Here is a 25,115-nt window from a genome sequence, read left to right on the forward strand (position 1 = left end):
GAACCATCACCAGCTGTACAACAACCTCCAGGACACAGAAAAACCCATAGCCCACTATGTTGTAGTGTCTAACAATCCACCGCTTCGCCCCGGGGCGATTCTTCTCCCAGAACACAGCTGACTTCAAAACCAGGGATGGTTTTCCTGGCTTTTGTATGGAAAAGCTAAGGAGCAGAGTAGCTCACCACAGTTGTGCAGCCCTTTGGAAAGACAAGATTTCTACTACTGCTCAGCTGCCACCTCTCCGTAGTCCTCCCTGCTGGCATGTTCTGCCTTCTATTAAATTCACAACATCTGCCTAGTGGCTGCCTTTTATCAGGCCAATATAATGGTAGAAGTGTTCTGAAACATAGCAAACAGGATCTTTAAACTCCGTTTTCCCACCTTACAGCAAACCAGTGCTGGAGCACATGGCTCAGGCAACTTTAAAAAGCCAAACCGCAGCCTGTTTGCCCACTGCAGATTTCAAGCACACACTTGCCTCTCCCCAGGCAGCTGCCGGAGGCTCCACTGGTGGGTAAAACTTCGGCAAGTCCCAGGCGACCTCGTTCATGAACCACTTGAAGCTCTTGCAGTTGAGGTTGTTGCGAAGTTCCTTCTGAGCCGCGACGTCCCCTGCAGAAAGATGCCGGTACTCCGGTCTGCGCTGGTATATGTACTCTGCGTATTCATCCATCCACACCTCGGCCACACGCTTCAAGTTCTGTGTGGGTAACAGCCACATGTGAGAACGTGCCAGAAAAATCACGTCAGAACCCTCTGCACAAACTACCGACATTAGCATTCTGAACAGCTCTCGTGTTTTTGCTCAGAACGGATTTTCATTCACATCCACTCTTTCTCTCCAGCTTTAGGACAAAGATTATTTTTATTATTCTCCGGTTCCAAGGGACTTTTAGAAAGATATTTTCAGTTGAGGTCAAAACAGAATCCTGGCACTTGGCCATTATATCTAGCTCCTTGTGGCTAAGAAAAACAACATTAATCAAAAGTTGTTGTGTGGTTCCAACCTCCCCCCCTTTTTTACTCTTCTGCAAAGAAGCTAGTCAGAAAATGATGCTGGTAAATACCACTGGACATTGAAAGGTCCCTGACAAAAAGGCACTTTCTTAAATCCTTCTTATTGCATCTTTTATACCCATCTAGGAATGGGATCTGCAGTACTCCCTTCTGGAAAGCTTCAGCTTACAATATTCTTTCTTACCACTATTTTCCTATTTTTTTGGCTAAAAAAAGCTGTTCAAAAGAAACTCTCAGATACCACAGCAATACAGAACTTTTAGGTGATGACCTTTCAGAACAGAAGCAAAGGGTTTCCTTCATGGCAGCAGTATATTTTACCTATCACTGTAAAGCTTAATCCACTGTGCAATTCCAAGACAGCAAAGAACAGCCTGCTCTGGAGACACCCGCCCCACCGCCTGTCCCAACACACTCCAGAGACCGTCAGACCTTGGACTGTTCTCTGGTAACTTCAGGTACGTTCCTGGTGTCACACAGTAATGAGTCTCATGCAGTCACCACTGCAGTGACTCAACAGCACAGCCCACCTTGCACAGAGATGGTCAGTCCAGCAGGGGTCATTTACTACCAAAAACAATGACGACGTTAAGAACGAGCAGGGTGCTGACCCTGCCTCAAATGCAACTGGCGCACGATGAGAGCAGGTGTTCATCTCAAGGTGCTGCACTATCTTAGATGCCAAGTAACAGCCTTCCCTACACCTGTTCACCATCTCCTTCCAGCACTGTGGGAGTGTGTGAGAGCCAAATACCGAATCACAAGAAATAAAGCTCCTTCCTGAAGCGATGGCATAGATAGGAGAGCACTCTATCGCTCTGACAGGTCATTGTTTGGCTGAGTAATAAATCCAAATCTATGACTAGGGTGATGCTACTGAACCGGTAAACATCTTAACACTGTGCAAGCCATAAGACTGCAGAACAGCAGGGTACTTTTTGTGTTTTGTTTTGTTTTTTTCAGTTTTGCAGCCTTCCTACTCTTACGATTTTTTTTTTTTCTCCCACCAGAGGGCAATGCAATCCCTTCTCAGTTTGGAAATTAACTGGAGAAAGCTAGTGCATGAAAGGCAAAAGCTCTTTCCTCTTTTGGCTGCACTAGATTGAGAAATAAGATGGCACAGAACATTACATTGTGGAAAATTACAGCTCACTCATTCGGTGGTCTGTGATGCTTGAAGCTGAGAGGTCTTTCAGTCACCAAAACACAATCACCACACCAAAGCCTGCTGCTCTTGGAGAGCACAGCCATAAAATGACTGGAGTATTGGACAAATCAAGCCATATCTTGTTTTTATTGGTGATTCCATAGCCAGCGCCTGATCACAAAGCCCCTTCCCAGCACCTAGAACGGCTGATGTCTGGAGCACGGCAGCTGTTTGCATGAGTCCGCAGCTCCCCTGGGCTCTCTTCACTTTGTGCTACACATCCACCACCGCAAAACTGCACATGTGAGCACTGCACAAGTACAATTTATTGACTACAAAGCCTACATTTGCCTCCCATTGTGGGGTGAGAGGAGACAACAGCATGGTCACGTTGCAATCAGACGTCTGTCGTGTGGAATGTCATTGCCACTTACTCTTGCCAGGCTGACTCCTGTTGGAACCTTGTATGGAACATATTTTCTGTAGATATGTCCAACTCTAGAGCACGGGATGTCCTCCATGCGACCTCCACACATCCATACCTGTGCAACAGCAGAGATAGAGGTTCACTCTTGGTTATGTGGAGCAAAACGAAGAAGAAGAAAAAAAAGAAAGACTTTCAAGTCATGAAAAAGTTTAAACCAGATCTTTTACTTTAAAGTACACTCTCTCTGTAACACCCTCCCCTCCTTCCCTTAGTCTCAAATCCTATAACTCCCCACTTCGAGCCATGCAGCAAGCCTTGATTTAGCACCAGTGTTATCAAGACCAATGCCTAAACAGTTCAATTTTGCCTTCTTTAGAGAAAAGAACAGGAAAAAAAACCCATCCAAGCACCCAGAGAACAGCACATGACACATTTTAAATTGATATACGTTACTACAGCAATAGTAACCTCAATAGTTAAACTGCACTGCCATAAAAGACCTGGGTGTAGGTTGTGTAATGTTGCTGTAAAAGGGAACGCATCTCTGTAGCACTGGTCATCTGTGACACAAAACACTCCAGGGAACTCAGGAGCCTCTTCAAGTGCCAGAAACCAGAAGAAACTGCTACTTTTTCCCCGTGGTTATCACTGCTCTCATGTACTTTCATTGCTGACATGCACTCATTGCTTTTGCAGCCTTACAACTTCAGTAGAAATCCCTGCCTGGTGAAAGCATAATTAGCTCTAAAAAAGCCCTCAGAAAGTCACTGGAACACACTGCTTGTTGAAGAAGACTACCTCAAGCCTTGGTTCATGTCGAGATGAGGCCCAGACGTTTCCTTCCCCATCTGGAAAGATTTCACTTTGTGCCAACACTCTGCCACAACTTTCTTTTATCCTTTATTTATAGCATGGATGTAACAGTTTTGTCCAAGTGAAACCAAAGGAGATGTTTTCCAAACCAGCCAATCCACTTCATTAGGTTTAAGAAATAGATTCATATGTGCTTCCCAGATATATCTAATCAATACTTACAGAAGTATCCTTCAGCACGCAAGACAAATGACTTTCTGAGTTCTCTAAGCACGACACTGTCTTGCCCTTCATTTTGTCCCTAGATCTGACGTTAACGCCCCAAAGCCAGCAGTATTTAAGAAGCTCCGCTGGCGCTGCCTGCTGCAGTGTTCTTGATCTCTCCATTCACTGTGGCTAATTTGAGCCACCGCAGTTCACTGTACAATTAGCTTAGTCAACAGCTTCACACATAGCGGGCAATTCCATTAATATTCTACAGCGACAATATTAAATACTTAGCTCGGAATAGAAATATTTGGCCAAGGCTGCTGCATAATTATTAGCTCTGACATGAAAGTCCTCTGGAGTTTCAGCTCTGTCTACTGGCCCTTACAATTACAGTCATTTGCTGACTGCGTATAACTTAATGGAGGTTAGTTGCTCTCAGTTAGAGGAATATTTTTCACAGGCAACTTCTACAGTTCAAGGTACTTAATTACATGTCCTTATGGTGAGAGAGACAAGAAGAAAGTTGACAAACACTCCTTCCACAGAATTTCAATCTTTTTGTCCCAGCTGTGTCTTGAGAGGCTGGTACAGAAGAGATGAAGATGAAAAAAGAAACTAGCACTTAGCTTGTGATATTTCTAGTGGAATTAGAAATGCTGCTTATTCCGCAGCTGCTGTGCTTTTTGCTGCAGAGGGCCACAGAATGATTTCTCTGCTAGGAAATTAACAGGTAGGCTGAGAAAACAAGAAGTTGGGGATGTTTTGTGTTTCTATGACACAAACAGTTTGTGCAAGGCTGTGAGAGCTGCAACAGTTCTTGGAACTATAAAAAACTGTAGGAAGAGCTGAAGAAGCTGAGAGCTCAGTTGCCAGGGCACACACGCTCAACAACCCAAATTCTGACCCTGCAGCACCTATGCCCTGTCCGTCCACAAGCAGCTGCGTTGTAGTGCAACACAAGCCTGAATGGAAACAGCAGGTTTTTGCTGCCCACCCACGGGATGCCTCACCTGCCCTACGCCTAAGGAAAGGCTTTCGAACAGGCCTCCGTGAGCATGTCTCCTCTGAAAACACAACTTTCCTAAATGACCCGAGAAACGAGGACAGCGCTGTCCTGGCACTGCGGAGCTCACGAGGCGGCAATGGGGACAGCACAGCATGGGGGGCGTGGGAACCCAGAGAGATGATACGCTGGGACAAGAGCTCCAAGCTGGTACAAGACTCCAGGCACAGGAGATGTTACAGAAACTCATGTAATGATATGATAAGAAAAGCTACTTAACTGACTTACTGAACAAGTAAAAATCTAAGATCAGCTTCGCAGGCTCTATTCCTAATCATGCTTTAAAATATTTACTCCCAAACGATGCTTCAATTACCAGTGCTGTGTGGAGGCAAGGGAAAGCTTCCTAATCCCTGCTAGCAGAGCTCAGTGACCCTTTCAAGGTACTTTGCCAACTCAGTGCCTTTTTAATATTGTCTCATGCTGCAAGTGACAGTGTGGCACTTGCAGTACAAATCTAATTTTAAAAGCACGCTTTCCTTTCATTCATTGCTGCTTTGATTTATTTTATTAGTGAGCTGCTTTGTGTGGTGACAGAACTCATTACAACCTCCATAAAGACAATTACCAGTCCTTATCTATAAAACTGGAAGAAGGGGGAGAGGGAAAGTGCATGACATGCATTGGTAAAACACTGCCAACAAAAGCTTTAGAAAGTTAAAGGTCAGGGGAATCACATCCAAGGGTCTGTCAAGGAATAACTGCAAGTGAAGCAAACCCAAAATAGCTGTGTGCCAGCTAGCTGAGAGAATGCTTCCACTCAGTGAGCAGTATTTGGTTGTTTTTAAACAAGGGTACAGTTAACAGGCATGACACGCCAGAACTTACGCTGCTAAAAATACAGCACTGTCAACCCGCTGAACCGGTGCTGTTCCGTGGGGCAGCACCTCGTGCCTTCACATTACACCGCCTGTCACTTGCTGGGTTCTCCTTAGGCCTGGAGAGCCGCTTTCTTCTTGTTTTACGGAAGGGTGAGACTGTGCCTCATCTCCCTGACACGACAGTAAACATCAGAGCTTGAGCCTGACGCGCTTAATTTCAATCAGCCATTTACTAAACCACCGTGAGAACAAGAATTAAAGCTGGTCAGGCAGGCGGTGCTTTATACAATGATCTAATCAGATCTCATTAGGAGAGAACGGGAAATTTCTCTTCTTCCTCAGGCACAATTTTACCAATCTACATTTTGAGCGAGGCACCTAGCAGCTGACAGATCTTGGCTACACTGAAGTGATACCGCGGGAGATTTTTCTAAGGCCATAATCTCACCCTAATAATAAAACCATATGCAAAAGAAGTAAAACAACACCACTGGTGATATTACTTCCATCTTCTCAGTGGCCTGGAGACCTGTAACTCCCTGTTCATAAAGCAACTCCAGAGCCTTTGGCTCAGCCAGTGTGCTAGAAAAGCACAAGATAATATGTCACCTATTCTCTACATGGGAATGTGATGCTGATGCAATTCCCTCTCCGCTATTTCAGAAAACAATGTCACGTAAGACAGCTGAACCTCTCCTCTCAAACACACAATACAATACTGTGGTTGGTGTCTGAACACAAATTATCTGGGTGTACAAGGTTTATGGTTTCCAAAGACTGCAACCTTATCGAGCCCATGCTTCCCAAGAGGGGAAAAAGAAAAACAACACAAAGGAAAGAGTCAAGGCTTGAAAAGAAAGCTGGTTCTGCAAGCCATAACAAAGATAAAGACCATGGGTTAGACCAATGGAGAGAAGCTGCCTGGTTGTCTGAGCACACACTGAAAGGTGGGAAGGACACAGTGGGGAAGTTAAGGGGGTTCTCTGCATAACAAGGTGAGAGGATAGAAGCAAGGGCAACCAATAATTCAGGGAAATCATAATCCTTTGTATTGTAAGCATCAGCTGCTCTTGCAGCTGGGACTTACTGCTCTATAAAAGATTAAAATAGCTCAAAAAGCACTGGGATCTGTGTGTTCGCACAACACCTTCGCTCGTACAACATCCACCAGCACAGCCCCTCCTTACTGTCTGGGGCACTTCAGAGGAATGATAGCACTTCCCAAAAAAATCACATTTCAGGCTCCACTTTCCTGCTGCTGCTTGGTGGGAGGCTACTCCAGAACCTGAACCAAGCACACCAGCGTGAACAGAGGCCAAAAATTCAAGTCAACGGGCTGAACCTGATCTCTGCATCAGCACATAGGAAAGGAGGAAGAAGCCACCCTGTACTGCAGCTGAGAGCCCGAGAATTAAGCAGCATGTGCTGGCTTAGAAACAAAATAAACAAACCAAAAAACAAACCACAAAAAAAAGCAGCAGAATGCCTGGCCTGTTTCAGTGTGGGCAAACGTGAGCTGCTGGAAAGTGGTGTGGGGATGTGCCTGGAATGAGCAGCGGAGGCTCCCCGTCAGCACTGACTTCAGTGAACGCTGTCAGAAGCGAACCCTAACCGAGCACCTGCCAGGAGGCCGGTGGCAAAATGTGAATCAGAAATCTGCTGCCAACGTGGGGCAAGGGAGATGCAGGCCTTAGATATGCGGAGAGAAGCTACGGAGCACTTGGGTTTGATGGAAAACATGCAACGTGCTTTCAGCTATGGAAATCAGGAGAAGCAACCCATGTCGATACTTTGGGAAAAGGATCTGGAATAACGCAGTGATCTACGATCACCAGAATAAGTGCAGTGGATGTTTCTTATTGCTGAAGCAAGGAGTAAAGACCATGAGTACTACCCATCCCTTTTCCCCTCATTACTTGTTCTTTTCAGGGCACCTGTCAATATGGCTTGTTTGCACCAAGCCCTTTGAATTTTATAAAGGTGTTACAATCTCTAAATGACAAGACGAACATTTCTAAAACTGAAATGATCTATCACCTAGTGAGAGACACTCCAGATTCTCATTCTTTGCTCTTGAAGTGCAACATACAATTAAAAGATTGAGAACCACACCACTCAAGATCTGAGGTACAGAGTACATCTATATTTATGCCTATACAAGTCAGAGACATAATTTTTCCTCTTCTGTTCCCCATATCCAAAAAATCAGAGACTATATATTTATGGAAGAGAGGCTTGAAGAAGTTTAGTGAAGGTTACATAAGCCAAACAGAACAGAAGCCACAAAAATACTGGAAAAGAGGCACCCTGATTGCAAATAAAACCGAGCGTAGATAAGTGCTGTATAAAGTAGCATCTGCAGAAAGGAACAGTTTAAATGCTTCCTATGTAATGCTCCAAATTAAATATATTAATCTCAAAGAAAATGAAGTGGTTATGGAGGCAGCAGAATGTTGGTATTTGTGGAGTACGCAGGAGCATTCAGAAAATCAGAGCTATGAGGTTGTGGTTAGAAAAGACACATTGTCACTTAGGGTAAAGTATTAAGTTTTGTTCTCATCATTGCAGAAAGATAAAAAACACAGGAAAAACTCTAGAAAAGAAGAGGTATGGAAATGGTTGTAGTTAGGGGCAGCAGAATGGAACGGTAACAAGTGCCACACACAAACAGCTGTGTGTGCTTGTTGGCCCTTTCTCCAAAACCCAGGAGTGCCCTCTGAGGTCAGCACCCCCACCGAGAGGGAGCAGAACGGTTCTTGCACCACGGTTCTCACACCATGTGGATTTACAGCGCGGTTTGCCCGGCGCATTCTGCAAACAGGGTTCCTGAAGCAGCAAGGCTCATTTGAACAAGCATAACACCTGCGACTCGGACTCAAGCCCGTAACCTTCCCGTTGTGTTGGATGATGACCTGAAATAGGAAGATCCCTGACTTGTTGAAGTCCTTGGTTATAGGCTGAGCTATTCTGGGTATACACAAGTAAGAAAAAGAAGCAGCATGTGTCTTCTGTTTCAATATGGAAGGGATAGATGGACTCCTTCATTTTGAATCTAGAAATTCCTGTTTTAAGAGATTGAGAAGACCCAGAAACAGTAGTTTGAGTTAGAAAGTTTGTCTCTAATTTAAAGTTCACCTACATTTTTTGTCCCTCCAGCATGCTATGTTTTCTAGTGATGTTTGGTGTACATCTTTTATACAAGAAGCAAGGCTATTAATAGAGTTCGATCCTCCAGCTAAATGTTTTCTGAGGTGCTAAACACTGATGGTTTCTCTGTTGGCTTGCCTTCCGCCTGGAAGTTTCTTCACAGAAAGAAGCAGAGCCAGCTGATGACAGAAATACGTACCATCTCAAAACAGAAAGGCAAGAGGCTCCTAAATAAACTTGTTTATTCCCAGTCTCTCAGCAACAGAGCCCTGAATTTTAAAATAAAGGCGAAAAAACTGTAAAGCGCAGCCCATATGTGGCCAAAAAAAAAAAATATGCTTAAGGAAAAAAGAAAAATGAAAGAAAAAATCTGCTCCTGGTGAGGCTTGAGGAGGCCAGATCTGATGGAATGGATCAAAACCAGCAGCACAAAGAGCACCTGCACCCACAGCCCCCAGGCACAGGAAGGGATCCCTTGTCATAGGCATGCTGTGCATTTGACACACTTAAAACCTGAACTCCCATTAGATAATAAACAATGTGAAAACAGCTACCCCAAATCTCAAACCAGAACTTTAAATTATTTGACAGTGCCCCTTTAACTTCAAAAATCTCAGTTTGCTTCTAAAGGTAAAAATGCAGCTCTAAGCTCGCCAGGAAATGTCATAGCTTCATAAATTCTATGAACAAACCTTCTATTCTTGCAATTCCAGCAGAATTATTAAATCTATCAGCCACAGATGAATGTATCAATTTATCTTAATTTCTGAAAATACACTGAGCCTCTTTCAGTTAAAACTTCATTTTTCTGTTGCATAATGAAAGAAAAAAGGGGTCTTTGCAGAGATTAATTAAAGCAAATGTATCCCTCCATAAATTACCATCTCTGGACTGAAATAAACCACAGTGTGTTTCAGAGAGGATAAGCAAACAGCTGAATGAGGTTGTCTTATTTCCTGCAGATCAAGCAGTGCGACTGTCTGCTGTGGCATTAGAGACAAAGGGCTTGCCCAGCCGCTGTCATTGCTCTTGGAAATCAGCGCTTTCCAAAAGGGCCAAGGCAAAGAGGCTGAACACAGCCCCTGCCCCTCCTGCAAAGAATGACGTTGTTACACCATTTCATTACATGCAACACAAAAATAAATGGCTCTAACCACAATGGCATCTCCAAAAAGGGTGACCCCCCCACCCCTTCCTGCCACCATTACAGAGGATAAGTGATCTCCAATATGACATGATTAGTATTGGTTTTGTGGTTGGTTTGGGGGGGGTGGGGAGGGGTTGGTGAGCAAACAATGGAAGAAAAAATACATTGTCTTGAAAACAACATCTTTTCTTCCACTGTTTGCTGTACAGGAGTACATGGTGTGTATGTACAGTAATATGGCTTGTTGAATCTAGTTTTACATGCATAGAGGCATTGAGATTTAGGAATGTTTTATAAGAGATCAGCCATAACCTGTTTATCAGGGGAGACATGAGGAATTTCAGATGCTGAAGCTAAACTGCAGTACGTTAGCATCACTACCATCTTCTTGCCCTGTGCTGAGGTCAACCGGCTTAGTTCAGTGGCATCCAAACACCTATAACACTAAATATGCAACCTCTGAAAGAGAAACTGTGTGGTGGTCCAAACAGAGTTTAATGTAGAAATCTTTACTCAATTTGCTCCAGGCTATGGAAACGATTCCCACCACTGAACACAAGACAAGCCACCAACTGCCAGTGGTCTGGGACATGCCAGTGGGTTTCCTGGAACTGATTCCAGTTTGCCATATTCCAAGATAACCCAGGTAACCAGTGATCTTTGTAGGTCACAGTGACTCATTACTATTAGTATGCATTTCTGGTCAGCTGGCTAACTCTTATTTTAAAGCCCTCAACTGAACAGCTTGCGCAATCAGTAAAAGAATTGTCCCCAAGCCAGGCAGATAATGATCTGAAGTCATTGCCAGCAACAGCGTTATTATTCCAATTGTTGAGGATTTCTTACAGGGTAATTAATCGTCTCCGTTCCTTGCAGCCAGGAGTCAGATGGATCGACTGCAGACAGTAAGTTACTCTCATCTCTGGGAACTCAAACTCAGGACTGACATACTCGACTGAGCAAATACTGAGCTGCCTGAATCCTCCTTCCGTCAAGCAGGAGAGTATTTCATCATCTTGCCAGGGCGAGGACTAAGCAGCCTGACAGTCAGAGAGCTGCACACGAGCTGACTTACCCTTGCTGGGAAGAGCGTATGGACCTGAAGCTGTGACCACAGATCAGTGGACACCCCAGCTAAACATGCTCCAAAACTGACCCTCACAAATGACTGGTCACATCATCACTGTTTCTTCTGTGTGCTATCAAACTACTTCCAGCTCTTTCACCTTTAGTCACACGCAAAAGCAAGGACAAGATAGATCATTCACATTCTGTTCCTCGGAACAATTTTTAGTTTTCAAAACAAAAGTAATTTCCAGAGAACATAGCTCACCTTAAAGGATATTTCATACTGCTCTCCTCCCCATATCTCCAGACCTGCATCATACCCTCCCAGCTCCCAGAACCACTTTCTATCGACTGCAAACAGTCCTCCAGCCATTACAGGAGACCTTAAGGAAAAACCAGACTCCATATTACAAACACATTCATAGATACAGATCTCTAGCTAAACATTTAAAAAACAAAGCAAGATTTGACAAATATTTTCACCACCCAGTGTTCCCACTGTGTTTGCAGCCCTGTTGAGCATTGAACAGTTGGCTTTGCATTATCTACTAATTTCCCACTTGCAAATGAGAAGGACCAGACTAGACTCCCTTCAGAAGCAGTCAATGTCCCTCCTCCAAACTGGCAAAAAGAGTCACCATGAGGTGACAGGACAAAACCTCTCCCAGAGGGACCCATACGCTGCACAGGGGATGCTCTGTCTCAGTAGTCCAATCAAGTCATGGAGCTTGACCTCAAAAAGTGTTTTGTTGGGTTATTTTTGAGCACTGCAGAAGTAAAGGACAGCAGAACTGTCTCAATGTTGGCAAACACAGCAACAGCAGAACATAACAACCACAGATTTACTTCTGCAATGCACTGCAATCATCAAAATTGCTCTAATTATTCTGCTAGGTTTTCTTCTTCTGCCACCTGGGAATGACATATAAGTTGCCATTGGTTTCTTGTTTTCAGCAGAGCATTAGGGATACTAAGTTATGTCTGAAAGATCTCAGTAATAAATGACCACATTAAGTGTTACATACCAGTTTTAAATGAAATGTTAACTTCTGCAGGAATCAAGGTGGCAAAAAATAGCAGTGAAAAGGAGAGTGTTCACAGCTACTACATGACACACTTCTTTTAAACCAACAAAGCAAACAACTGCCAAAAAGCAAGTAGCTTAACACCAACTTCTGACTTCTACTACACTGAGATGTAAACCAACCCTGTAACAGGGTTGGTTACCATCCTGCATTTCAGTAACTTACTCAAAGGGATCACTGGGATCAAGCTTCTGTAACTCAGGAGGAATAGGGATCCGCTTGTAATACATCTCCCAGTCAAATGCACCTCGCATTGCGTCTCCAGCCTGAGTCTCATATCCAAAGTGGTCGTGATCAATAACATCAATCATAGGGCAAACGATAGTCTTGCGGTTTCGGGCAATGCGATCTGAAGATTGGAGAAACATGTTAGAAAACCTGCACCTGCTGGTTTTGTTGACCATGAAATTACAGAAAAGAGCATCAAAACATGAAGTTGTCTAAGAACAACACTCATTCTTCCCATTCATTCCTTTTCAGGCGGATGTTCCAATTTATATTAATGCAAGCTAAAACTATTGAGACAGAAACACCAGGCACTCAAATAACAGTGACCATCACCAGAAGCAGAATAGAAGGACACAGTCACATGTTTGTTTATTTGGTTTGGTTTTGTTTATTTTCCCTTTTAAGACATTTCGTCTTCCTTTTGTCCATTTACAGCGTGAGGGGAAAGCAGCAGGTGTAAGTAAAACCAGTTCAACACCAACACCTGTTGCCGGCTCTTTAGCCGTTCAGCCCTCAGCCACGTCCAGCACCAGAACTCACCCAGCAGAGGAGGCAGCCAGTTCACATTGGCCTCGCAATGGGAATCCAAGAAGGTAATGACGTCCCCTATGGCCACAGAGGCCCCCAGCATGCGCGTTCTTATCAGCCCTTCTCTCTTTTTGGTTCGGAGGATTCTTACGTTTGGGAACTGGGCCATATAATCTTCCAGGCGTTTCTTTAGGTGTTCTGTATGAAAATGAGAAATTTAAACACTGTAACGACTGGTTTCTTAAAAACGCAGCTCCTTTTTTACCAGAAGGAGGTGGCTTTGGAAGTACGTCCTGAACAATTAACAATGCAATAACAGGAAAAAGGAAGCAAGAATAATTTATTTTATATCCAGGGTTTAAACATAACTGTTTAACCAAGACTTTTGAAGATGTTCTAAAACCTTAGAAAGAATAGAAAAGCAGGAACTAGGAGAAGACAGAGGAGGGAAGAAAACAGCAGAGGAAGAGCAGAAGGAATCAAAAGCCAGCTGGCAGACCTATGGGAGAACTTGATCAGGGCAGGGATTCTTGGACACTTTTGTGGAAACCCAGGGAAGCTCAGAAGAGACACAGCACAATTTACTTTCAGAAGTAAAACGCACTCAGCGCGTTTGTGTTTGTTTTCTTCAAACCACACAATGTGACCATCCACTCATACCTAAATAAAAAAGAGCAAAAGCCTCGGCAGACATCCCTTCAAGCCGGCAAGGCCGACAAAGCCACTGTGTACATTTGGATGCCTATGTTAAATGCTTATCAGAGGAGATATTTGCAATTAAATACTGAAATATTTGTGCTACTGAATATGGACTGAAGCCACATCTGAATAATTAGCACAGACACTTGTAGTCAGCATGATTAACAAGAATTCAAACAGGAGAGCTGCAGTGATCAAAACAGTGGATAGATTGTTCAGATACGGACGCAGAAAGCTTGGTCTATATAAAGAACGAGGGGCACAAAGCTGTCTTTACACCAAAGAAAAACCTAAAAATAAGCAAAGAGCTGACGCTGGCCTAATCACTAGCGGGTTGATCTTTAGGCATCTGAAGTTTTGACCTACTTGACAGCAAACCCCACTCAGAGCGTGCCGGGGACTGCTCATTAACGCACTGTGATCCACCGCCATCAGCAGCCTTCGAGGAAACAAGCCTCTCTAGACAAAAGCTGGTTTGTCAAATTAAGCAATTAACTGATCTTAAAATCTCACACAACAAAACTCGAATAGAGGCAGTCACTCAAATACCAACAACCTCATAGGCTTATTTGATTTGACTATCAGGAACACATCCACCACGTTCTGTGTAGCAGAGTCTTCCTCGGCTTCCAAAGCAGGCAGGAAAGGCAGGGGCTGAAAAGGTGAACAGTGTGAATGTGCCCCGAACAGGGCACCAGGGAAGCCAGATATTGAAATAGTTGTCTAAAAAGAGCATAGGGGTAAATTAACTAAGTGATGAGCTCACCCCCATGCTGCTGACCCAGCAATTGTGCTTCAGGGTTTTAGCCACTGGAGGAAAAAAATGGGCAAAATCCCTATGACTAACACATGTTCTGCACCTTCTCTTTGAAACAGCCATCACCTGCCTTCCTTCAAAGATCACCCAAACCAACTTCTTTGCTTTTAAGGTATTCCTAGCAAGCACTATGCCCTTTTCAAAGCTTTATTTAACATTCCCCAGGATTTTTTGCTCACAAATGCATTTTAGTGTTTTGCCTGACAAGTCTAATTGTCCCACAATATCTACATATGTTTCCCTGCTCAATAGAGCCCTTAGTACTTCTTGCTGTCTAGCACGCTTTTCCCTCATCCTTTTCAAGTCTCTTCTGAATAGATCCTCTCAAGCAACCAGAAATTTCGTCCACTCAATTACAGATTTTTCAAATAAGGGCCTTCCATAGAGACTAGATATATTATCAGTGCAGCTGCCTTCCTCCCGAGGCAGTGGGTAGACTTGAAAAGCCAACAAAAAAGAGGAGAAAAAGAAGAAAAGAAAACCCACCACTGTTTAACATCACAGCTCATCCTTTGCCATTGTTAGTTTATCACAAAAGATTAGTTCATCAGAAAAGAGAACAATCAATCCTCGCTTCAAGCACAAATCAGCCAAGCCCAAGGCAGGAGGTACAGCTTAGTTAATCTACCCAAGACAAGATAAACATGAGCATGGCTGCGTGTTATAATAAAGGAGGTGACTGTCAGACAGAAGCTCTGGGTCTGACTCCCCGAGCAGCAGCCACACATACTGTAGCACTTGCAAGATCAGACCCCACAATACTTATATTATGTAAACCAGACCTACACAGCACTGGAAAGTCTTAAAAAAATCCCAAACACTCCAAAACAACGGAAAAAAATATATAGACTTTCTGTAACTCATTTATTTTGATTGAAACATGAAGACGAGACTGTGAAAGATCCCAGAGGTTTGTCTTCCACCTGTGTGATGGTCCTTCTACATTTTGGCATCATACACCTTTCTGAACTCTGCTGGTTTCTGGTGCAATTTCACATGTGGTGATACTGAAGGCAGCCCAGCCGATTCCTCTGGGCTGTGTTATTCCCAAACAGAAGCGAGGAAAAGCCACAGGTGCTGCCACAGGGACACACGTACCAAGCGCTATCCTGGCAGCCAGGAGGGATGATGCTAAGACACACCGTTCCTAATTCCTGCAGAAATACCCGCACTCTATTACTGCGGTTTGTGTGGTTAAGACTTATGTATCATGAACTGCAAGTGAGCAGACTTCATTGCGTCTCCTTTCCCTTACTGAAGAATCACAGATTTCCATGCAATCTCACAAACAACATACAAAACACAGTGAAATCTGCTTTTCAAAGACAAGGTTTTCTTGTCTCCTCATCCCTGTGTTATTCCTGCCAACCAGCCTGGCCCCTACACACCCAAACAGAAAATATTTATTCACTCTATTACAAATATCCTCACAATTAAGTCAATTTTTGCTTTTAAAAGCAAATCTGAAAAAAACAAACAAGTGGCCTTAATTGCTACAAAATTTTATGAGGCTTTAAAAAAATATATTATGGAATCTTGTCACACTGAGTAATTTTTATCACAAGGGCAATTTTCTTTAATGAAAGTTGTTAGGTGAGCTGGATGGATTCCAATGGCTGTGCCTACCCTGGGCAAAGTAATACAGCCCAAACATATAAATGAGAGAAGGATTATCTGCAAATTAAAAACTAGACTAGTAGCTTGCTAACCGACTTAGTGATAAACTTGATATACAGCATTTACATTAACAGTATCAGTTAAAAACTACTGCTTTAATTTGAGGTGTAAATAAAACTGGGTAAAGATAGCAGAGAAGCTTCAAGAGCAGGCCTGCTGAACATAAGCAATTCCAAATCTTTCCAAAAATAACACTTTTTTTATCCCTAGGCTGAATTCCTGGGATGGATTTTTTTTTTAGAGCTTAAAGAGGCAAATACACAAGAAACAATGTGACTTAGATGTGGATCTGCAGAGCCAGAGCAGATTAAATGGCACTGCAGTTGCAGGGACTCGGCTGTTGAAGTCAAAGTCACTCAATGCACCCCTCACGGCAAACCGCTCAGATCCTGCCCGTCTTTCACATCCCGTCGGCTCCACCACGTTTTCACTGAGGCTTCTGCAAAATCACCAACTGGTCAGAGCCAAATCCATTCAAAACACGCTACAAACCTAAGTAATTTTCTCACAGTGGAAGAGAACCAGCAGTTCTCAAGTTTCTGACATGTTTTTAAATAACGTCTTGCCTGCCTGCTTTAAGTTCAACAGCTATTCCTCTCAAGAGCTGCTCTGCAGTAGAGAGGAACCTTCTCCTCTCGAGCTTGCTGAGCTCAGTTTTGCAGAGCCACGGGCCACCGGAGGCACGCAGCTCAAGCCTGGCCTGGTTGGTGTCCCTTTCTCTCCCCCAAATCACATGCCAAGACCTGAAGCACCTGCTAAGAGGTGACTGCATATAGGGTGGTTCACCTTCCCCACAAACACCTATAAAAGCCACGGCTATGTGCAATCAGTGTGCACCTCCCTCCCTGGGCAAACTGGATGCCCATGCCAGGCTGCTTCCCAGGGGGTTGGGTGAGTTAAAGAGAAGTGGTTGCATCAGGTCTGCTGAGAACTTCAGAGTTTGTTTTGTTTTTAAGCAGGAGACGCGGCTTAAAAGACGTGGAACTGATGACTCAGGTCATTCTCTCCTGAGATGCAAAGATGGGGGTTGTTTTGAGGAAGTCACTGGGCTCTTTTAGAGCAGACCCATGTTCTGGTGGCACTTTGGGACTCTTCAGAGCTCAGGTGATTAACACAACGTCCACCTCGGGGTGCAGTGAATCATGGGCAGCTGCCACTGAGGGGTGCTCAGCACACATTTGCTTTCTGTACCTTGAAGGATTCAAGTTGGATGTTTTGAGCCATGTGGCCATTGCTGAGGCTTTTGAGCTGTCAGGGTCATTAACTGATCCCATGGAACCTTTATTTTCACAGATGTTTGAACTCAAAGGAGCTGCAAGCAAACTCAGGCAAACTGTCCTCTGCAGAGGAGGACAGGGTAAGGCTTTTAGGACTCACAGTTTGTTTGGCAATAACATTGTTGGCATAAAGCCTTTTTATGGATGTCCCTGTAACATCTCTGCAGTATTTGGCAGGGAAGGGAGAACCAACCTTTGTGATCTTGGGACAGAAAAAAAAAATTAACTAATTTTAAGTACCAGTCAGGACTTGAAACTACAGTACAGATTTATGTCCAGAGAAAGAATTAGGTGGCAAACATCGCACAAGTAGGACAGGGGAAATGTTTCATATGTTACTTTAGACTCTATCACCTTTGGTTTCTGAATTTTACACCGTAAAGCACATCTGCAACTCTCGTCTCCTTGCTCATGAGTACCATCAACCCAATCCAGAATGAACAGCGCTGCAGAAACACTCACAGACACTTTCCCGTGTTACTCAGATGCCACCAGCAAAACCAAAGTTCCCTCTGCCCCACAGCATCTTGGCTCCCGCCGAGGTGTTTTGCTCCAGGTTACACTCAGGAAGGTGAAGATAACATGAAGACGGGAGAGCTGCTGCACTCTGGAAATTCAGGGACCGCTCCTGCTGAAGGGCAGATGGCACAGGAGGAGAGGACGGGAGGATCTGCAGAATTCCCTTTCAAGAAGGTAAGGCTGGTTTCCCTTCCCTGCAGGATGTTTTGGATCATGTCCAACCACTAGGACCTGAAGTGCAACTGTTCAGCTGGCATCTATTTACAGGTTATCCCAGCCTCCCGTCCCTGCCCTCCACAAGCAGACGTGCTTGTTTAAGATTACAAATGAATCCATTCGTCTTTACTTAGACACTTGGCCCTAACAGGCTGTTTAACAATTTAAGAATGAATTATACTTCTCCTGGATCTATCACAATGTGCAAGCCAGGCCTCCCTGAAATAGAAAGCTCTACATCATTGAAATTACCATCTCTCCCTGTTTTGGTGCAGATGAGTAATCTTTTTAAATAGCAAAATGTGCTGTTATCCAAACAGACAGCACTTACGCTAGTTTTAATTTTTTTACAATGTTTTCACTCTCTGATCACTGAGGTTGGTTGGGAGGATAATAAACTGATTTAATAAATTGTACTGTGAACACCAGCCCCAATAATAGCAAACTGATTAAGCTGATCACAGCCTTCCAGGCTGAATCATCTTACAAAGAAAAGGCAGCCTGAGAAAGGAGAAAACTAATATCTGTTGCTTCACTGATTACAGTTCTGCGGTAGACTCTTAAAGGAGGGGAGGCTCAGCTTCTGTTGCTCATTCTCCATCAGTGTTGGGTCTCAGCACATCTTTACATACAAAAACTGGGGGGGAAAAAGGGTTTCTCTGCATTGGACAAGAGCTGACCGTGTACCACCCCACTTGTTGTTAATAATGCAGCAGTCATCATTGTTTAGACTGTAACAAAGATTAAAAGAAATAGGTTTCTGGAAAGCTTATTGACTTTGTTCACTTTCTAAATATTTTAAAACCACGCTTACATTTTAGGTGCAATGAAGTGCACAAAACTCGAAGTGTGTGACCTAAGAAACAAGCCAGACCGCAAGTTGCTGGGCAAAGCCCACTTGGGCGAGCCTGTGCTGTGCGCTTCTGTAAACTCAAGCGCTAAAACTTCTGCTGTCTTGCCTGTATCATCAATTACTTCCCGAACTTGCAAAGGGAACTTCTCATAGCTTTCTCCATCCTACAGCAGTCATCCAAACCCCACTCACTTATAGCTTCAGGAGATACCAGTACTGAATACAAAGGTGTAATCTGCAAATGAGAAAATTCACATTTACTGGCATTAGCATATAAATGCACCCAGACCCTAGGGACAGTTTAGTAGGCTGCATTTCCAAGCAGGGAAATACACAGGGAATAATCATCTTAGTTACAGCATAACCTCTTAATCTCTCAGGAAAGTTCATCTGTAAAGAAAGTCTATTTCAACCATTTCTTCCCGAGGGAATCCAAAGAATCCATTTACTCATCCTTCCTTCATGCTGTAAAGCGTAAGCATCTTTTGTTTATAAGGAGCACTGCGGCCAACCTGCAGTGTGTACATCAGTTCTTAAATCCTGCATTGACCCCCTGGTCAATCAACAACATCAATTTTTCCTCCTGGGCCATAATTCATCTTTCCCAGAGGGAACAGTCATTCTCATTAGTTTACTCTTCTCCCTTCCCATTTCTTTAAATATGTATCAAGATTAAAGGAGCCATTTAGGTTTTTTCCTCTTCTGACATCTACATTTGATCTAACAAGGTGATTTTGTGACTCTCAGTCATTTCCTTGCCGGTTGCTTTTAAACATCAGAGAGAAAGCTTTGCTGACATACAGACTAGACAGCTGCAGGGTTTGGCCTTTGTAGTGCTGAAACAGGAGCAAACTCCTTGCAGCATGCTTAATATTCCGCTCGAGTTTGATGTAGCCATGGTGACTGGTAGGAAGGGTATTACTGTCCCAAATGCTGCCCTTCTACATGGGGAATCTGTGTCCTCATCTTAAGGCCAAATAAATGGTTTTGGTTATCCAGTTGTTTAACGAAAGGAATGTCAGCACTCCTCCTCAAGGCTGTAACAACACCCTTCTACTAAATCAATAAACACTATGGGCAGGTGAAAACACTGAAAACCATGAAGCCAAGCAAGCCCACCAATGGCATCACCACCTCCAGCACTCTGAGGCTGATACACCACACACTGGTCCAGAATCCTGCGTATTTTTACTCTGCTTCCCATACTAGAGTCAAAAATCGTGAGAGACCGGATTAAAATTAAAAGAGGCCAAACAATCTTGTCCTCAGAGATTCAGTTTTGCCTTCATCAGCAGCATTCACCTACAAAGAACTTCTTGGCCTGAAAGTATTTGCTCTGTGCAAAACAACAAAAAAAGGAAATATTCTAGAAAGATTACAAGAATTAACAGAAAATTCTACTCTGGACTTTTGTCTTGTTAGTGAATACACCATTAGGCCCAAGATTTAACCCATGGAGAAGTTGCTTTGACTTGGTAGCCCTTTGGAGTCCAAAGGCTTCGAGCTCAAGTATCTAAGTGAGGAAGAACAACTATGGAGCCTAAAATTAACAGTGCAGACTGATGAAAATTTTGCTTTGGGGTTGCAGCCTAGTGCAATATTGGAAAACCAACTGATAATCGTTCATTCCTATAATGATGCTCATATGTTGATAACCATGAATGACAAAGCAAAAACATTTGTCTTGTAGTCTGTGTCAGAGAACAGAAAATGAAGTTATTTGGCAAATGCAAAAGTTACCAATAGAGCTGCTGGACACAGACACATTTGACTTGTAGAAACACACTCTGGCATGTGAGAAGTATATTCTACAACTTACACTTTACTCTTCAAGACCTCTTCACTATAAATTCCCAATGCTCATTTAGTTTATTGGCAAGACATGCAACTATTACAACAAGTCACTGACACCTGTCAGAAATGTCAATAAATCTTACTCAATCCTGAAGCACAAATCCAGGACGGCTCACAGCTGTGCTGATACCAAAATTAAAACTTCTCACGGACAATGCTGTTCTCACCTGCCACATTCATTTTAGCTGGCTGATGGAGAGGAGAGGGTAGCACCAAGGTGCCCCGCTTTTAAATCTTGAGCCTTGGTTTCCACCACTCATTATGGTAAAATACCATGTTCCAGTAGACACATCACCGCGTACATAGTTACTGGTAACAGTGGTCCTCGTGACATTTACGAATAGATGCTACGGTGAGAGAATGTGGCATTTCTTTATTAAGAAAATATCACTGCAATTAAAACTTATAGAAAATAAACATGTTTTAGATTATCCAATTTTTAAATTGCAGCAGCACTACCTTCCAACTTTCTCATAGTGAAGAAGTTTCCACCTTTCTCCAGGTTCCTATGTTAGAATAGCTTTGTGAATAGCACCCAAAATGCATGCTTAAACAGCAGAAACTATGATTACCAATAATAGGTATATACGAGTACTGGCAGAGGGTGTTTGGATCACATTTCTAATTAAGTTCTATAGAGAAGCAGCTGTAAAGCATTAAAATGCTGATTTGCACCGCAGCTGGCAGATATCTTGATTTTTGACTCCCAGCAGGTGATGACACAGACTTCAAGGTGAAGAGAATAAAATAAAAGCTGTTTTCCTGCAAACTCCCACTAATAGATGCTACATGCATAGGGTTTCTTAGTAGCAGGCAATGCAGCTAGATTTATTTAATGAGCTGTAATAGAAGCTCTGCTCCTCAATTATTTATGTTTTTTAAACTTTAGTTTGCCAGACATCCTTCCCTACACAATAATTAGCTTAGAAAAAGGTCACAGTAAACTGGATCTTTCCAAGCTACCTCGTCTCCTTTCTAGAAGAATCCTTCAGCCGTAGCAACTGCTCTTGAAGTAATAAATATAACATGATGAAAAGTAAACTGGTTAATTTAGGCTGTCACAGAAAAAGCTGAAGTAAACAACTACAATGGGCCCTCAGGTCCCTTAAAACACTAGAGAATATACTTTTAATACTCTCCAGCCATTGCCTAATGAGCAATGCAGGTTTTAGATATCCCTTCATGATGGGAATACACAAGTACAAAAATGGTGATTACAGATACATTAAAAATGAATACTCAAAAAAGGAAAACAAAATCAAATCCCATCCACATTCCACCACGGATCCAAAGCAGGCTCTGCCACTAACAGTTGTCTAAAGTATCGCACAGCCACAAGACACTGCCAGAAACGGAGAATAACAAGTTACTGTCTTCATAGAGGTTTTGTTTTATTGCTCCACTCTTACACCAGCCAACATGTCCTGCTGTGCTCCCCAGACATCACACCAGAGTTTGGGTATCAAACTTCACACCTAGACTGTGGGTCACAACCACTTAAACGCCTTCGAAGCCTATTTCACTCTGTAATATTTTTGCCACTACCAGAATCAGTGATATTCACCAAAGGCAAGTCACTTCCTACTCCCCAAAATGACATCGGTGTTGGCTTCCGTCAGAAGCATTTTAATAGTGAAATTCTTAGAACTTGACCATAGCCTGAGAACTGCTCAGCGTGACTTGATGACCAGACCCACAAACCGAGCATCAGCAAGAGCCTGAGATTTAATGGGATACAAACATCAAAACGAGTACGTTTTGTGACAGAGAATTTCATTCCACTGAAAGCAAAGAGTACATTTGTTTTCTTTGACTTTCAAGTCTCTCCACCTATAAGAATTAACCTACTCCCACTTACCCAAGGGGAGATGTTGCTGCCCACTATTCACGACAGTCTAAACAGATCTGAGATGGTCTGACAAGAATTCTAACAGCAAAGAAAAAAAGCTCTTTATTCTGTCTCTTTACTTACAAAAATAATCTTTTAATTGGTTGTTTGAGACAATAGTTACCATAACTTCTACATGAGACCTTGAAAGCAACATTTGAGAAAAGGTTGTGGAAAAGCATATTTACCTAAGAAAAGCGTGACTTTCTTTTTTTGTTTAAATAAGTTAAAAAGCTTTAAAGGAATCTTATTCAAAATTCAGTAAGAAAAACTGTCACCACTTTGTCCTAGGCACAGTCACTCCATATTCAGAGATGTACTAACCAGATGCACTTGAGCACATTTAAGAGAAAAAAGACTTTTACAATGCATGCACCTGAAGATGAAAATATTATCTCTTTAGCTGCATAAATCCTTTACTGTTAAAGATCAGAAAATTCAAGTATTAAACCCTTTTCTATTTCAGATAATAAGAACACGATTTCTTTCAATTAGAGCCTGGCAGATGTGGTTACTGGAACAGAGCTGTACTTGCTAGATACCTGATGTCGCACCAATGACACATTAATCACCCCTCCCCTTCTCCCTTCACACACCACTTAGCGACTTCTGCCCTTCACACCAAATTACGCTGCTCGTGGTTCAGCCAAGTGGCCTTACCCACATTTGTTTTTCCATTCAGATGACACCATATGGCTACCTCCAGAATTACATGTACTGCAATATAAAGAGAGGTTTAAAAAGTCACAGGGATTTATCTTTAAACAGGGAAAAGGAGGATTTGGCTGTTGCTCCCTCTGACACTCGGTGGCTCCGAGACCCCCAGCAGTAAATGTTCAAGCGAGGTACAGGACGGTGCGGGGATGGCACGATGGTGCGAAGCAAAGGGATCTGACTGGTCCTCTGTGAGGGGAGAGGGCAAACAAAGGGTCAACGGGCCAACAAAGTTGGTCAAAACCAAAGACTGAGATGACACTACCTGGGGAGAACACTCCTTGGTCTCCTTTAATAAAAAGCTTAAAAGCCTCATGTGGCCTTTCAGAGATGAGCAGTAGCCACATGCCAGAGTCGGGGCTCATCATGTTTCACTGTCTCTCAAACATCAAAGAGCAGCTCAAAGTCCTGCTGAAAACAGACAACTAAGAAAAGGAGTAAAAGTGGAGAAAGAATATGAAAAAAAATCAAAAATGGCTGAACAATTAAATAATTTCAGGAATCCTAAAGAAATACAATTTTCATGAATTAAAATAAGGCTCAAGGATACAGGGTAGTCCCGGAAGAAAGATGGAGCTAAAATCTAGAACCTCCCTAACTACCCACCAAGAGAAAATGAGATCCCATACGCTTTGATTTTGAGGAGAAAATTCTGTTATAAGCAAATCTAGCCAAGTATGCATGTCTCTTGGATAACCACACCCTAAAATATCCCATGTTTAATCTAAAAGCCAGAATGTTGACTTTGTGAATGTCACTGTCATATTCGGTTAAATACATTCATGTACTTCAGCTGAACCTGTTGCTGCCTCCCAGTCACAGGTGCAGATTTTGACTGGTTACTGTAAGAGGGATGTAAAGTCTCCATGCGTTGCCACTGCACAGACACACGGTGCCAGAAGGGTTAACACTTCCAGAACAATCCTGATGTTGGGAGACTGCAGTATTTTCAGTGCTGCCACATTTGACTTTATTACTGTATCAACACAGTGCTTTGCATGCAAGAGATGCTTCAGAGCTGTCTGATGCTGCGGCCCTCATTCTTCAACAAGGGACAACGCTTGTTCTAGAACACTGTCATTTAGACAAAAGTAGTTTCAAAAATGTGTAAGAACAGGCTGTCAGTCAATATGCAAATAACCGAATGCTGAAATGTGACTTTTATACAAAATTTAAACACCTAGCCGGAATCACTGATTTCTGTCAAACTAAGCCATAAATAAGATAAACTCAAAGTAATTCTGAACTACCTGCGTGACATGTACGTTTTCCTCTCCATACAGAGCTGGCCCCAAGCACAGGGCAAGGTGTTTCTTTTAAATGACAATCAGCACTTAAGTCACAGCCTTCTAGCACACAGTAAGTTTACAGTGCCTTGAATGATTCAAAATTTTCAATTGCTGCAATGGGTGAAAAGGTAAAAACCCTACCCTGTTTTACAGTAAAGAAAAAGCTGAAAAATACATCGTATTGTTTTGTTCCAGATAAACATACAAACGCAAACAATTAGTTTAGATTTAAGAGGTCTTAGTGTTCCCTAGTTACAGCTTTTGGTGACTCAACAATGGAACAAGGGCACTGGGGCATACAGGATGCTCACACAGCCCATGTTATTAGTTCTACCCTTCCGATCTGTTTGGATTCCCTCATTCTTAGGTTTTTCTTACCTACAAAAGGCATCTTGAGTTTCATCACTGCCTCCTATAACATCCTAATGGACAAACTGACGAAATCTGGGCCAGATGAAGCAGATGGGGAAGCGGACAGAAAACTGGCTGAGCTCAAAGGGTTGTAATCAGCAGCACAAAGCACAGCAGAACAGGTTTCCCAGAGACATTATGGAGCCTCCATCCTTGGAGATTTTCAAAGCTCAGGTTAGATGATCTCCAGGCATCCT

The 25,115-nt window shown here is 43.0% G+C and overlaps 1 protein-coding gene across 1 annotated transcript in view; it reads right to left on the reverse strand.

The window, feature by feature from the left end:
* The window catches only part of GALNT10 (polypeptide N-acetylgalactosaminyltransferase 10), an 83,858-nt gene that overhangs the window by 9,990 nt on the left and 48,753 nt on the right, over positions 1-25,115 (reverse strand). The window contains exons 5-9 of the mRNA XM_065029721.1: positions 12,717-12,902; positions 12,114-12,297; positions 11,129-11,246; positions 2,602-2,709; positions 482-703 (exon numbers count right to left, since the gene is read on the reverse strand). Of these exons, the coding sequence (XP_064885793.1) occupies positions 482-703; positions 2,602-2,709; positions 11,129-11,246; positions 12,114-12,297; positions 12,717-12,902 (818 nt within the window). The remainder of the gene's footprint in view (positions 1-481; positions 704-2,601; positions 2,710-11,128; positions 11,247-12,113; positions 12,298-12,716; positions 12,903-25,115) is intronic.

The sequence above is a fragment of the Columba livia genome, chromosome 14 (assembly GCF_036013475.1).
Source record: "Columba livia isolate bColLiv1 breed racing homer chromosome 14, bColLiv1.pat.W.v2, whole genome shotgun sequence".
In the NCBI taxonomy this organism is placed as follows: Eukaryota; Metazoa; Chordata; class Aves; order Columbiformes; family Columbidae; genus Columba; species Columba livia.